At 38.0% G+C, this 13134-nt stretch overlaps 1 protein-coding gene across 1 annotated transcript in view; it reads right to left on the bottom strand.

The window, feature by feature from the left end:
* The window catches only part of EIF3H (eukaryotic translation initiation factor 3 subunit H), a 116827-nt gene extending 104190 nt beyond the window's left edge, over positions 1 to 12637 (bottom strand). Inside the window, exon 1 of the mRNA XM_027853989.1 lies at positions 12471 to 12637. Within this exon, the coding sequence (XP_027709790.1) occupies positions 12471 to 12605 (135 nt within the window). The 5' untranslated portion in view covers positions 12606 to 12637. The remainder of the gene's footprint in view (positions 1 to 12470) is intronic.
* Between the last annotated feature and the right edge of the window lie 497 nt (positions 12638 to 13134).

Below are 13134 nucleotides of genomic sequence, written 5' to 3'. Positions count from 1 at the left end.
TTGTTAACAATAAGGCTAGTGGAAGGGACAGAATACCAGTTGAATTCTTTAAAATCCTAAAAGATGATACACTGAATATGTCATCAAATTTGGAAAACTTAGCAGCTACTGGACTGGAAAAGATCAGTTTATATGCCACTCCTAAAGAAGAACAATGCCAAAGAATGCTCAAACTATCAAACAATTGTGCTCATTTCATTAAGATTCTGCTAGCTAAGCTTTAAAACAATATGTGAGCCAAGAATTACCAAAAGTGCAGGCTGGTTTTCAAAGAGGCAGAGAAACTAGAGACCACATTGCCAACATCCACTGGATTATGGAGAAAGCAAAGGAGTTCCAGAAAAACATTTACTTCCGCTTCATTGACTATACTAAAGCTTTTGACTGTGTGGATCACAACAAATTATGGCAAGTCCTCAAAGAAATGGGAGTATCGGATTCCTCTTGTCTCTGAAGAACTTGTATGTGGGTCAAGAAGCAACAGTTAGAATTGAATGTGGGACAGCTGACTCGTTCAAGATTGGGTACAAGGCTGCATACTGTCACCTTATTTATTTAACTTATATGCAGAGTACATCATGCAAAATGCCAGGCAGGACAAAATGAAAACCAAAATTAAGAGTACAGGGAGAAATATCAACAATCTCAGATATGCAGATGATATCACTCTGAAGAAAGTGAAGAGGAATTAAGAAGTCTCTTGATGAGGGTAAAAGAGTGCAAAAGCTGGCTTGAAGCTTAATATTAAAAAAACTTAAGATCATGACATCTAGTCCCATCATTTCCTAGCAAATAGAGGGAGAACAAAATGTCAGATGTCAGTCAGATTTTATATTCTTGAGCTCAAAGATCACTGCAGATGGCAACTACAACCATGAAATTAAAAGATGCTTGCTCCTTGGAAGGAAAGCTATGGCAAATATGGACAGTAAAAAGCAGACATGTCCCTTGCCAACAAAGGTCCATAAAGTCAAAGCTATGATTTTTCTAGCAATAATGTATGGCTATGAGAATTGGACTATAAGGAAAGCTGAGTGCCACAGATTGACACTTTCGAATTATGGTGCTGGAGAAGACTTTTGAGAGTTCCTTGGACATCAAGGAAATCAAATCAGTCAATACTTATAATTAATTCAGGTTATTCAATGGAAGGTCAAACACTGAAGTTTAAATACTTTGGCCCTATAATGAGAAGACAGGACTCATTGGAAAAAGACTCTGAAACTGGAAAAGATTGAAAGCAAAAGCAGAAGGGGACAGCAGAAAATGAGGACAGAGAGTGTCATGGAAGCAACAAACACGAGCCTGGACAGACTTCAGAAAACAGTGGAGGACAGAAGGGCCTGACATACTATGCATGGTCCATAGGGTCATCAAGAGCTGGACACAACTGAATGACTGAAAAACAACAATTGCTGGCACAGAGGTATGCAAAAAAATTTTCATTTAACTGCAAGATACTATGCAGTCACTTTAAAGGGCAGTCACTTGACTATTCAAAGACTAGTTTACCTACTAACTTAAGAAAATGAAAAGCTTCTTCACTTCAAAATACAGCTATTATTCAGGCTCAGGAATTTATATTTCTATAAAGACGTTATTAAATTAACAATACTACTCATTTAAAATTTGTTCTCTCTATGACTTGGGCTTTGACACCCACAACTGAAAAATTAAAGAATACTATTATAGTTTAGACACTTCCAACTACTGTTTTCATTTTAGTCTATTTGGCTTCAATGAAATATGTTCAGTTTGTTACTAAATAAATATGGTCATGGAGGTGTCCCAAAAGTCTTGGTGCAGTTGCAAGGTATTACAGCTTATTATGGTACTTACCTTGTATCCTTTAGTGGGAATCACATCTATTCTCTATGGATCAATCCCTCATATCAGTCTCCTGGCTTCCCTAGAATCTTTCAAATCCCAGCTAAAGTCCAACCTTCCGCAAGAAGCCTTCACAGTCCTCCTTAATCTCAAATTACACCCAGCTTATCCTGTCTATATATTGTTTGTACATGGTTTCTGTAATCTGTCTCCCCCGATTAGGTTGTGGGCTGCTTGGAGGCAGGGACTGTTTTTTGCCTTTGTATCCTCAATGTTTAGCATAGTGCCTGGCATATAGTAAGTACTTAATAAATGCTAGTTGACTGAGATAATCGATCTTACATAATGATTTTCCACATGTGGAAATTCACAAAGAAAAAATTAGCTGCCTTCTTTTTTCAGGGCATTTCCTAGAATCACCATTTTGTGACAATAAAATTATAGGCTGTTTAATAAAAAGGTTAATTCAGTTAAGTTTGTTTTATAGGTCACATGAAATTGAACAGATTTGTGGAAGATATCTTAAATATAGATAGCAAACAAAAGATGTAAAATAAGACCTGGTGGGCAGTCAAGGAAAAAAGATAGAGATTTGGAGCCAGAAGTATAGTGAAGCAAAAGAACTGACTTGTCCAACAGTTAAGTTTTCAGTAGGTGCATTTATATGCCACAAATCAGCAAACACTACAAATCAGGGCTTGACTGTTTTGTTCCTTGTCTAGACTTAAGCAGGTGATGGAGAAAATTCAGATTGTGTCAGAGCCAGCTGTTAAACATTTACCAACACACCTCTGTTCTACCCACACAAGGTATCCAGGTCTTTTCTACTAAGAAAATAAAAAACTAACCAGATAGATGAGCCAAAATAAGGAAATTACCCGTGGAGGGAAAGTTGCCAAGTTGTAGCTCTTAAGGGAACAGCAGAAATCACAATTTCTCTAGGCCTTGATTTCTTCATCTTTAAAATTTGATTTTTTTCAGTCATTTCAGTTTTTTGTGACCCCATTTCAGACACTGCAAAGATACTGCAATAGTTTGTCATTTCTTTCTCCAGCTCATTTTACAGATGAGGAAACTAAGGTCCATAGGGTTAAGTGACATGTCCAGAGTCACAGAGCTAGTAAGTGTCTGCCAGGCTCAAGAAGTCTTCCTGACTCTAGGCCCAACACTTTATCCACTGCACCACCTAGCCGCCCTTCTGTAAAATTAGGTAGTTGTAATAGGTTGTCACCTAAAGTGACCAGCTCTATTCCAAATCTATTCCATTCCCCCTTCCTTACCTGTTGATACCACGATTTTCTAAGACTCATAGGCTTCATAAAGTAAAGTCATTCTCCATGTCCCTCCTGTCCCCTCAAACCTATAATCTTGTCCAGCTGTCACTGTCCATTCTACTTTCTGAACATTCTCAATTTATTTCTTTTCCATTTCCATTTACACTACCCTCTTTCAGGGTCTCTTCATTTGTCACATGGTCTATTGAAATAGCCTTTCTGGCTCCAGTCTCCTCCATTTTCAATCCCTATAAAACACACCAGATTAAGTTACTTCCCTAGTTTAAAAACAACAACAAATCTTCAACGGTTCCCCTCTACTTACAAAATAAAGTCTCAACTATTCTGTACAACATTCAAGGGATTCCACATCAGGCATTACAGTCCCACTATACCTTTTTACTCAACCTGCTTCTGGCTACCTACAACACTTCCCCAATGAGTCAAATTCCTTCATGAGTTAACTCATATTCTACCTCAATATGAAGCCTTCCCTAAATTCCCAGTCAAATCAAAGAAACAATCTGACCTAACACCGTACTACCATAACACTGCGTCTTTTATAACACAGGTCAAATTCTGCCTTTATGATAATTACTTGTGCATATCTTCATAGCATCGCATATTTAAAGTTAGAAGGGATTTTAAAGGTCATCTAGTCCTAACCTCTTACTTTGCAGATGAGAACAATGGGAATCACTATGATGAGGAAACTGAAGCCAAAGATTTGCAGTCTCTTCTATAATCACTCTGAGTGCAGGAAACATGTCTTGGTCATCTTAACTAAAGAATTTTAAATATTAAATGGACCTTAAAGGTCATCCAGTCCAACCTCTTCAAGGACACATGAAATCCCCTAATAATACCAACATCAGGACATTTTCTGACAACTGTTAGAAAAGTTTTCTTTCCGACACTTGACACTTACTAGCTATGTGCCCTAGGCAAGTCACTTAACCCCGATTGCCTCACCAAAAAAAAAAAAAAAAAGTTTTCTTTTTACTCACTGAAATGTGCCTTCTTCTACCTTCCATCCATCTACTTCTAATCTCTTTACCCAATGACAGACACTGAAAAAATTAGATAGCATTTCTTCTCCAGGCTAAAAATCACTATTCCTTCAATCAACCCTCCTATAACATGACTCTCTCAGTCTCCTTAAGTCCCTGGTGCACTTTTTTGGATACAGTTTGATGTTCCTCTTAAAATGTGTCACTCGAAACTGAACACCACAGAGGATGAAATAAGACTATTACCTAGTTTTTTTAATGCAACCTAAGATCCTATCAACTTTTTTGGCAGTCACAGCATAATACGGCACTATCTAGCTTCATTTCTCCATCCTGTAATTGTAATATTTATTTTTAAATATTCATTCCTATTATTTTTTCTATTAGATTCATTCCATCAGCAAGATCTTTTTGGATTCTAATTCTATTATCAACTATATTAACCACCCCTTTCAGGTTTAGATGATTCATGGAGTTAGTAGGCAAGACACATGTGTCTTTACCAATATTTATCAAGCACTGAAATGTTAGGCACTAGGTTAAATACTGAGTACACAAGATAAAACTGGAGCTTACATTCTACTGAAGGAGTAAATACATACACATATAAAACCACACAGAAAATAAATATATACAAAAGAAATTCAAAGTAATTTGGGAGGAGGTATTAGCAGCTGGAAAGAACAACAAAGACCATCCATAAAAGGTGGTGTTTAAGCAGAGCTCTGAAATCAACTAAGGATTCTAAGGGTCAGCTGGGTGACAAAGTCTATTGAGTCTCAGGCTTGGAGTCATTTCCTGAGTTAAAATGCTGCCTCAGACACACTTATTAACTGTGTGACCCTGGGCAAGTCATTTAACCCTGTTTGCTTCAGTTTCCTCATCTGTAAAATGAGCTGGAGAAGGAAATGGCAAAACATTCAGTATCTTTGTCAAGAAAACCCCAAATGGGGTCACAGAGAATCAAACATAACAATGGATTCTAAGACCCAGACATGAAGAGGGAAGGCATTCCAGGCAGAGTGGATATGCAAGAATTTGATAAAGGCTTAGGAGTAGAGCTTAAGAAAAAGCCAGTAGGTGGACATTAAACAATTTAATCCACAAAATTCTGATACATACTATTACAGTTTTCAAATGTTTGGCATTGGGGCAGCTAGATGGCACAGGGGATAGAGCACTGGCCCTGGAGTCAGGAGGACCTGAGCTCAAATCTGGCCTCAGATACATAATATTTCCTAGCTGTGTGACTCTAGACAAGTCACTTAACCCCAACTGCCTCACTTTAAAAAAAAAAATAATAATACAAATGTTTGGCATTAATTAATGCCTAATGTGGGCACAACTAAGGTAATGTTGCTGAACTAGTTCTAAATCCCCCTAAGTGTACCAGCATTCCAGCCCATGTTGTTCCACTTCATTCATAATCACAAGACTTTGTCAAATGCTTTGCTAAAACGCAAATATACTGTATGTCTAAACCATTCTTCTGATGGAAAAGTCTAGTAACCCTGTCAGCCTTGGATTTATGAGGGCCTAAAGAGTTATCTAACTTCAAAATGTCTAATACAACACATAATTTCAGGGCCCTGACCTATGTTAGCTCTTTATAAAATGTTTGTAGAATTAAACTCAGTAAAACATCCCTAATAAAATATTTTATTACTTAACATTGTTACAAAAAATAAAGACAAAAATACCAAATATAGTACAGAATAAAAAATAAAATCCTCAAGAAATACTACCAAGTTACAACATTTGGGATTCTAAATTAGAAACTCATTTCACATAAGGACCTTAATGAAACAAATGAATACCTACCACACATTATATTCTATACCATTCCCCTGATCTGTCTTGCCTTATTTGTTCTATCATAATTTCAGGGTAAAATAACTAACTAATGTTTTTTAATTTTCTAAAATAAAAGACAATAACCTGTTTTCCCCAATGATTTTCCATTTGCTAAGTACAATTGGCATAGGTATACTATGAGGAATAGATATGCTTTCTGCTCCATTTTGTTTTTTGAAAGGTTTCTTTTCTTTTTTCTTTTTTCATTCTGTAACTTGCCTGCTTGTTCCAAGAAATTCTCCCCATAACTAGCCTGGAGTTCAGATACAACATTAAAGATGTTGTATAGATGAAAGAAACTAAGAGACAACAGCAATCAGATGGTTATTATAATAATATGGTAACATCAGATGGTAATAACAATTACTACTACTCAAATTTAAGAGTCTCAAAGTGCATAAAGCCCTTTCCTCGCAACCCTGTGAAGTATGTCATGCAAATACTACTTTTCCTATTTAACAGATGAGGAAACTGAGGCTGTTGAGAGAGTAAGTGATCTGTCCATATCAGCACCAAAAGTCAGATTTAAACACAGATAAGCAGACTTGAGTTCCAAACTTAAGTTCTCTGCTTACCTCCAAACTCGAATCTCCAAATATCTTTCAGACATTGTGAAGTGGATGTCCAGTAGACATTTTAAATTCAATACACTCAAAACAGAACATATTGTCTTTTCCCCTAAATCCTTCCCCTCTCTTGCCTTCCCTATTACTGTAGAGGGCAACACCATCTTCCCAGTTTCTCAGGTTCTAGGAATCATTCTAGATTCCTCATTATCTCTCACCGTCCATAGCCAATCTGTTGCCAAGGCCTATCAATTTCACCTTTGCAACATCTCTTGTACTTCTCCTGACTGTTCTATGAACCAGACTCTCTATCTGTCAGCTCCAGGCAAGGTATTTTCTCTGGCTCATCCCCCATGCCCGGAAAGCTGTTCCTCCTCTGCTCCTACTGCAGTTCTCCCTGGCTTCCTTTAAGTCCCAACTAAAATCCCATTTTCTACAAGAAGCCTTCCCTAACCTCTTAATTCCAGTGTCTTCCCTATTTTAATTATGTCCTATTTAGTCTGCTTTGTATATATTTGTTTGCAGGTTGTCTCCCCCATCAGATTGTAAGTTCCTTGAAGGCAAGTGACTGTCTTTTGATATATCCCCAGCACTTAGCAGAAGTCCCCAGCACACAGTATAGACACTTAATAAATATTTATTGATTGACTGATTCAATACACCACCCTGCTTCTGAGTAACAACGGTAGTAATAACAAGTTCATATTTATAGAACACGTAAAAAAGTGTTCTTACAGTTACAAAGCACTTTTGCAAATTATTTTGTTCATAACTAAACTATAAGTACAACAGTAAACTGTACTATTTAATTCTGTATTTTGCTAGTATTTCAAAGAATTTCTGAGTCGAAAGGTCTACCAGCAGCCATCTAATCCAATCCAATTCCCTCCACAACATACCCAACAATTGCCTGAAGCTCTCCAATGAATATACAGGCATACCTCTAGGATACTGCAGGTTCAATTCCATACCACTGTAATGCAATAAAACAAATATTGCAATAAAATAAGTCACACAAATTTTTTTTTATTTCCCAGTACACAGAAAAGTTATATTTACACTATACTATATTCTATTAAGCATTCAATAGTATTATGTCTAAAAGTACAAAATAACTTAATTTAAAAATGCTTTATTGCTAACCATCATCTGAGCCTTCAGTGATTTATAATCTTTTTTGCTAGTGGAGGGTCTTGCCTAGATGTTGATGGCTGTTAACTGATCAGGGTGGTGTTTGCTGGAAGTTAAGGTGGCTGTGGCGATTTCTTAAAACAAGAAAACAATGAAGTTTGCCCTCATAGATTGACTCTTTCCACTTTAACACTTAGAGATCACTGTATGCTTATTAAATGACTCTAATTTTAACAAGGTTGTGTCTCAGGCCCAAGGAGAGGGAGAAAGACTGGGGAATATTTATGGATTAAGTTTGCCTGTCTTATATGGGCCCGAAGTTTGTGGAGCCCCAAAACAATTACATGTGATAGTGAACTTCTGTCTGAAAATGTCTTCTTTGTACCATTAAAATTTTTTTGTTCTGAATTTAACAAACAACAAAAAAGGGATATATCAACTTACAAAGTAGAAAACAGAAAAGAAACCATGAATTTCTATTAAATATATTTTTGAATATATAATATATTCAATACGTCTCTTTCAATACTTTCAAAGCTGATGCACTTGTGTTTGACTCTGAACTTCCATACAAAAACAAAAACCCCAGAGCCAACCATTTGCCATGTCCAAAAACGTTAAATTGCAAATCTGCAACTTGCATCCATCACCCTTCCATTAGGATATAAGGAGTATGTATGATTCATCGTGTTAGTCTTCCTATGATGACTCCTCTGGAATTCTGTCTGGTAATTGCACTGATCAGATTTTTTTGGTTTCAAAGTTATATTCTTTACAATATGTTCTTACTGTATAAACTGATCTGCTCATTTGACTTTGCATCAATGTGTACAAGTCTTCCCAGATTCCCTGAAGCCACCCTTTCATTATCTCTTATAGTATAATACTATTAATTATATCCATAAACCTATTCCTCAATTTTTTCTGAGTCTTTTCTATAACAAAAAGATCTGTCATAAATATCTGTAAAAAGATATGTCTTTTTCTTCTTTTTGGAGTATAGGCCTGGTAGTAGTCAAGCTGGGTCAAAGGGTATATGTACAATTGGAGGCAGAGTTCCAACCTGTTTCCTAATAAGGCTGGACCAAAATTCACAATTCCAACTGTGCATTATGTGCCTGACTTCCTCCAGTCCCTCTCACAACTGTCATTTTCCATTTCTGTCATCTTTGCCAATCTGATAGTCAATAAGCATTTAGTAAGTATCTATAATGTGCCAGGAACTGTGCTAAGGGCTTGGGATACAAAAAAGGGCAGATACCAGTGAATAGAGTACTGGCCCTGGAGTCAGGAAGACTCGAGTTCAAATACGACCTCAGACACATAACACTCACTAGCTGTGTAACTCTAAGCAAATCACTTAACTCCAATTGCCTCACAAAAAAAAAAAGAAAGAAAGAAAGAAAGAAAGAAAAGAAAAAGAAAGGCAGATACCCTCAAGCAGTTCACAACAGGGGAAACAAAATGCAAAAAAAAAAGCTATATGCAAACAAGCTATATAGCCAAGTCTTATGCTTATAAACATAATCTACTTGAGTTTCACTTAGACAGTCTTATGCTTATTAAAGTGCCTACTATGAGCAAAGCTCTGTGCTAAACACTAGGAATACAAAGGCTAAAACAGTCCCTAACTGCAACAAGCTCACAGTCTATAGGGGAAAACATGAAACAACTATCTAAAACCAAGATACACACAGGATAAACTGGAGATAATCAACAGAGTGAAGGCAGTAACATTAAGAGGAACTGGGAAAGGCTTCTTCTCACAGAAGGTAGGATTTCAGCTAAAGAAGGAAGCCAAGAGCTCTGGAGATGAGAAGGCTAGTGAAAATGCCCAGAGGTGAGAATGTCCCGTTTGAGGAATGGCAAGGAGGCCAATGTCACAAGATCTCAGAGCATGTAAGGTTAAGTGAGGTTCGAGAAGAATGGAAGACTCCCTGAAAGGCAATAGAGTCACTCGAGTTTACTGATCTGGGGGAGAAGGGAGAGGGGAATGATGAGTTCGGTTTTAGACAAGTTGAGGATCCAGTTTGAGTTTCCTAATAGGCAATTAGAGATATGACATTAAATATAAGATTTGCAGATAAAAGGTCAGCAGGGAAGATAAAAATCACCAAGTGAAAAAGCATAAAAGAAGAGAAGATGGCCCAGGACTGAGCCCTCTGGGAAACCCAAGGTTAGTGGATGTGATCTGGATGAAAACCCAGCAAAGACTGAAAAAGAACAGTCAGACAGACTGGAGAAGAACCAGGAGACAGTAGTGTCCAGTAAACCTAGAGGGAAGAGAGTACCAAAGAGAAGAGTTATTTACTGTGCAAAGGCTTCAAAGAGTTCAAGAAGTATGAGGAACGAGAAAAAAACCACTGGATTTAGCAAGTAAGAGATAATTGGTAACTTTTAGATAACAGTTTTAGTTGAATTATTAAGCCCAAATCCAGATTGTAGAAAATTAAGAAAAGAGTGAGAAGGAAGCAGAGGCATTCATTGTAGCCAGCCCTCTAGAACGTAGATGTGATTATTATCCCCATTTTACAGATGAGAAACTGAGGCTGAGAGATGAGGTGACATGCCCAACCTGAACCTTTGTATTATTTTTTAAAATTATTTTAATGATTTTAAAATTATCTTTAAATTATATAATCCAAGATTCCCAAGGTCTGGGTATCCTAAAGTAAATAGAATTAATATAGAACTTTAAGATTCATAAAACACTTTTCACACATTATCTCACTGTAACCCTATAAACAGGCATTTGGGGAAACTATTCATAGGATCAGAGATCCAGAGCTGGAAGAGATTTCAAAAACCATCTAGTATAACCCCTCATTTTACAGATGAGCAAACTGAGGCCAAGGGAGGATTAAGTGATTTTCCCATATGGTAATTAATATGTCAGAGAGATTAAGTGATTTACCATTTAGTGTCAAAGGCTAGTTTCAAAGCCATATATCATAAATCCAAGCCCAGTGTCTTTCCACTAAACCACACACAACTCACATCATGCAAAACAGAAACCTGAAAAATCCACTTTGAGAAGTTTATTTCAACGATTCATTATTATTGTTACTGGATTGAAATTTGTTAATAGGTACACATATAATGAACTTGGACTTAAATCCAAGGTTTGCTACTTACTATATAACCCTGGTCCCACCTTCTACAGGAAGCCTTTCCTAATTTCCCTTAATTCTAATAGTTCTCTCAGCTGATGATTTCCAATTTACCCTGTATATAGCTTGTTTGTACATTGTTATTTGCATGCTGTCTTCCTTATTAGATTGTGAGCTCTCTGACAGCAGAGACTCTTTTCACCTTTCTTTGTATCCCTGCAACTAGCATAGTTCCTATCACATAGTAAACACTTAATAAATGCTTACAGACTGACCTTCAACAGTTACTTCCCCTCTCCAGACATCAATTACATCATCTGTAAAAGTATGGAGTTATACTAGATGACTTCTAAGACACCTTCTAGCTAACCCTATGAACCTAAGAATGTTAAGGAACAGTGGAAATACCCGCTGAGAAAACCTTGCTTCTGGATCTAGATCTATTACTTGTTAGCTCTGTGACAACCAGCAAATCACAACTTTTTTGAATGTTCTGTAATTCACTGTAACATGGGAAAAGCACCACCTACTCTCTTAATTCAAGGGATAGTTAAACGCTGCAATTAAGATTGCATATGTTAGTATTTTATAAAATATTAAAATGTTTTACAAATATAAACTATTGTAATTATGTATCAAACCAAAACAAAAGCAATCCCAGAAGACAGAGGAACATCTCCACAGTTAGAATCCTTGTCAGAGATATTATACTGGAACATTAAAGAAACAATTTGTGGAATCTAATGGTTCCTTCTCTTCTCCATCTGGTTTGGTGCACTGTACATAATTATTCAGAACTCCTGACTTTACCTTACCTTTGTAACTAAACAGATTTAAGGTTACTGTCATCACCAACAATATGTGGAAGGCACCTTGCAAGTGAAATCTATGTATGAATTACACTAATTTTTTTAAAAGGAATCAAAAGTATCCTTTGTTGAAAGAAAAAAAAACCAATTCAGAGTACTAAATTTTAATTTTACAAGCTATTTTTCCCCTCAACATAGATCTTCTGGTTGACGTTTGGGAAGACTTAAGTGAACTGATGCAAAAAATAAACAGAATGAGAAAAAACAAACAGTGAACATAATAACCATAACAATGTTAATGGAAAGAATCACCACGACAAAACAAGTTAATGTGGCAAACTTAAGAAAAAACAAGTTTGGCCCCGAAGAAAAGATGAAAAGATCCCTCCCTCCCACCTTTTGTAGAAATGGGGAGGGGAGAGGGGTCGGAGGAGGTAAGAGTCCCTATGAATGAAAATAATGGCATATTTTGTCAGGTTTTTTTAATAGGTTGGTCTATATTTTTCCTCTTAAAAAACTCTTTATCACTTGGGATGACTCTGGGAAGGAAAGATACAGGGGAAATAATAAGCTATATAAAAACAAAGGTATCGATACAAGTTACTTTTTAAAATGCCAAGCCCTAATTTTGGCCATTTCTCTGCCTGCCAAGCTCTTCTTCACCCACTCTCCAAGTCTTCCTCAAAAGATGTCGGAGACACGCAGTCTAGACGCGCACCCAAAGAAATGGAGGAAGACAGAGAAGAAGCAGACCGCCCTCGCGTCCCTCACGGAGCTCCGAGGAGCAAAAGCCTGACAACATCAGAGCCCAATGCAGGCTCAGACGCTGGGCGTGGGGAGTGCTCGGAAAAGCGCCCGTCCACGTGGGTCTGGAGGGCTCCTCACTCACCAGGCCGTCGATCTGCACTTGCTTCACGGCCGAATCCCCCGAGCTACCTTTGCCTTTTCCTTTGCCCGAGGCCGCGCCGGTTGCAGAAGTCGAACTGGTGGAGCCAGAGCCGGCACCCTCTTTACGGGACGCCATCTTGGTAGAAGGTCCGGAGGAAAGAGAAACGTGAGAGACCGGAACCGGATGTAACCCTTCGGCGCCCCGTAGAACTACGAAGTCGCGAAAGAAGGTGTGGGCGCTGGAAGGCGTGGGAGGACGCACCGGAGGACGGGCATTTGCGCCTGCGTATTACCCAGTGCTCGGTTGAAGGCGGGGCGGGGCGGGGGGGGCGGAGAATGGGTGGGGAAGACTTCCTGGACGCTTGCCCATCACGCCTTTTACCTTTACTGTCTGGTAAAGCTGTTCACTTTGTGATCCCTCTGGGATCCTCCTGGTCTCTCGTGAGCCAGGGTCAGCTAGTCCAGCTACGACCTCAACAAAGATGTTGAGTGTCCTCAGTACAATATCCTCAACCACAAGTCATCCAGCCTCTTCCATTACTGATAAGTACACTCATCAGTAATGACGGCCGACCGGCTTGTAGAGCTCTGGTTTACAAAGCACTTGATCCTCACTAGAGCCTGTGAGGTATTACAGTATTAGACGCATTTTACAGATGTAGAAA

The sequence above is a fragment of the Vombatus ursinus genome, unplaced genomic scaffold, assembly GCF_900497805.2.
Source record: "Vombatus ursinus unplaced genomic scaffold, bare-nosed wombat genome assembly UNPS02010284.1, whole genome shotgun sequence".
Taxonomy (NCBI): domain Eukaryota; kingdom Metazoa; phylum Chordata; class Mammalia; order Diprotodontia; family Vombatidae; genus Vombatus; species Vombatus ursinus.
The sequence above is the reverse complement of the archived record's forward strand: the minus strand, read 5'-3'. Positions and strand labels throughout refer to the sequence as shown.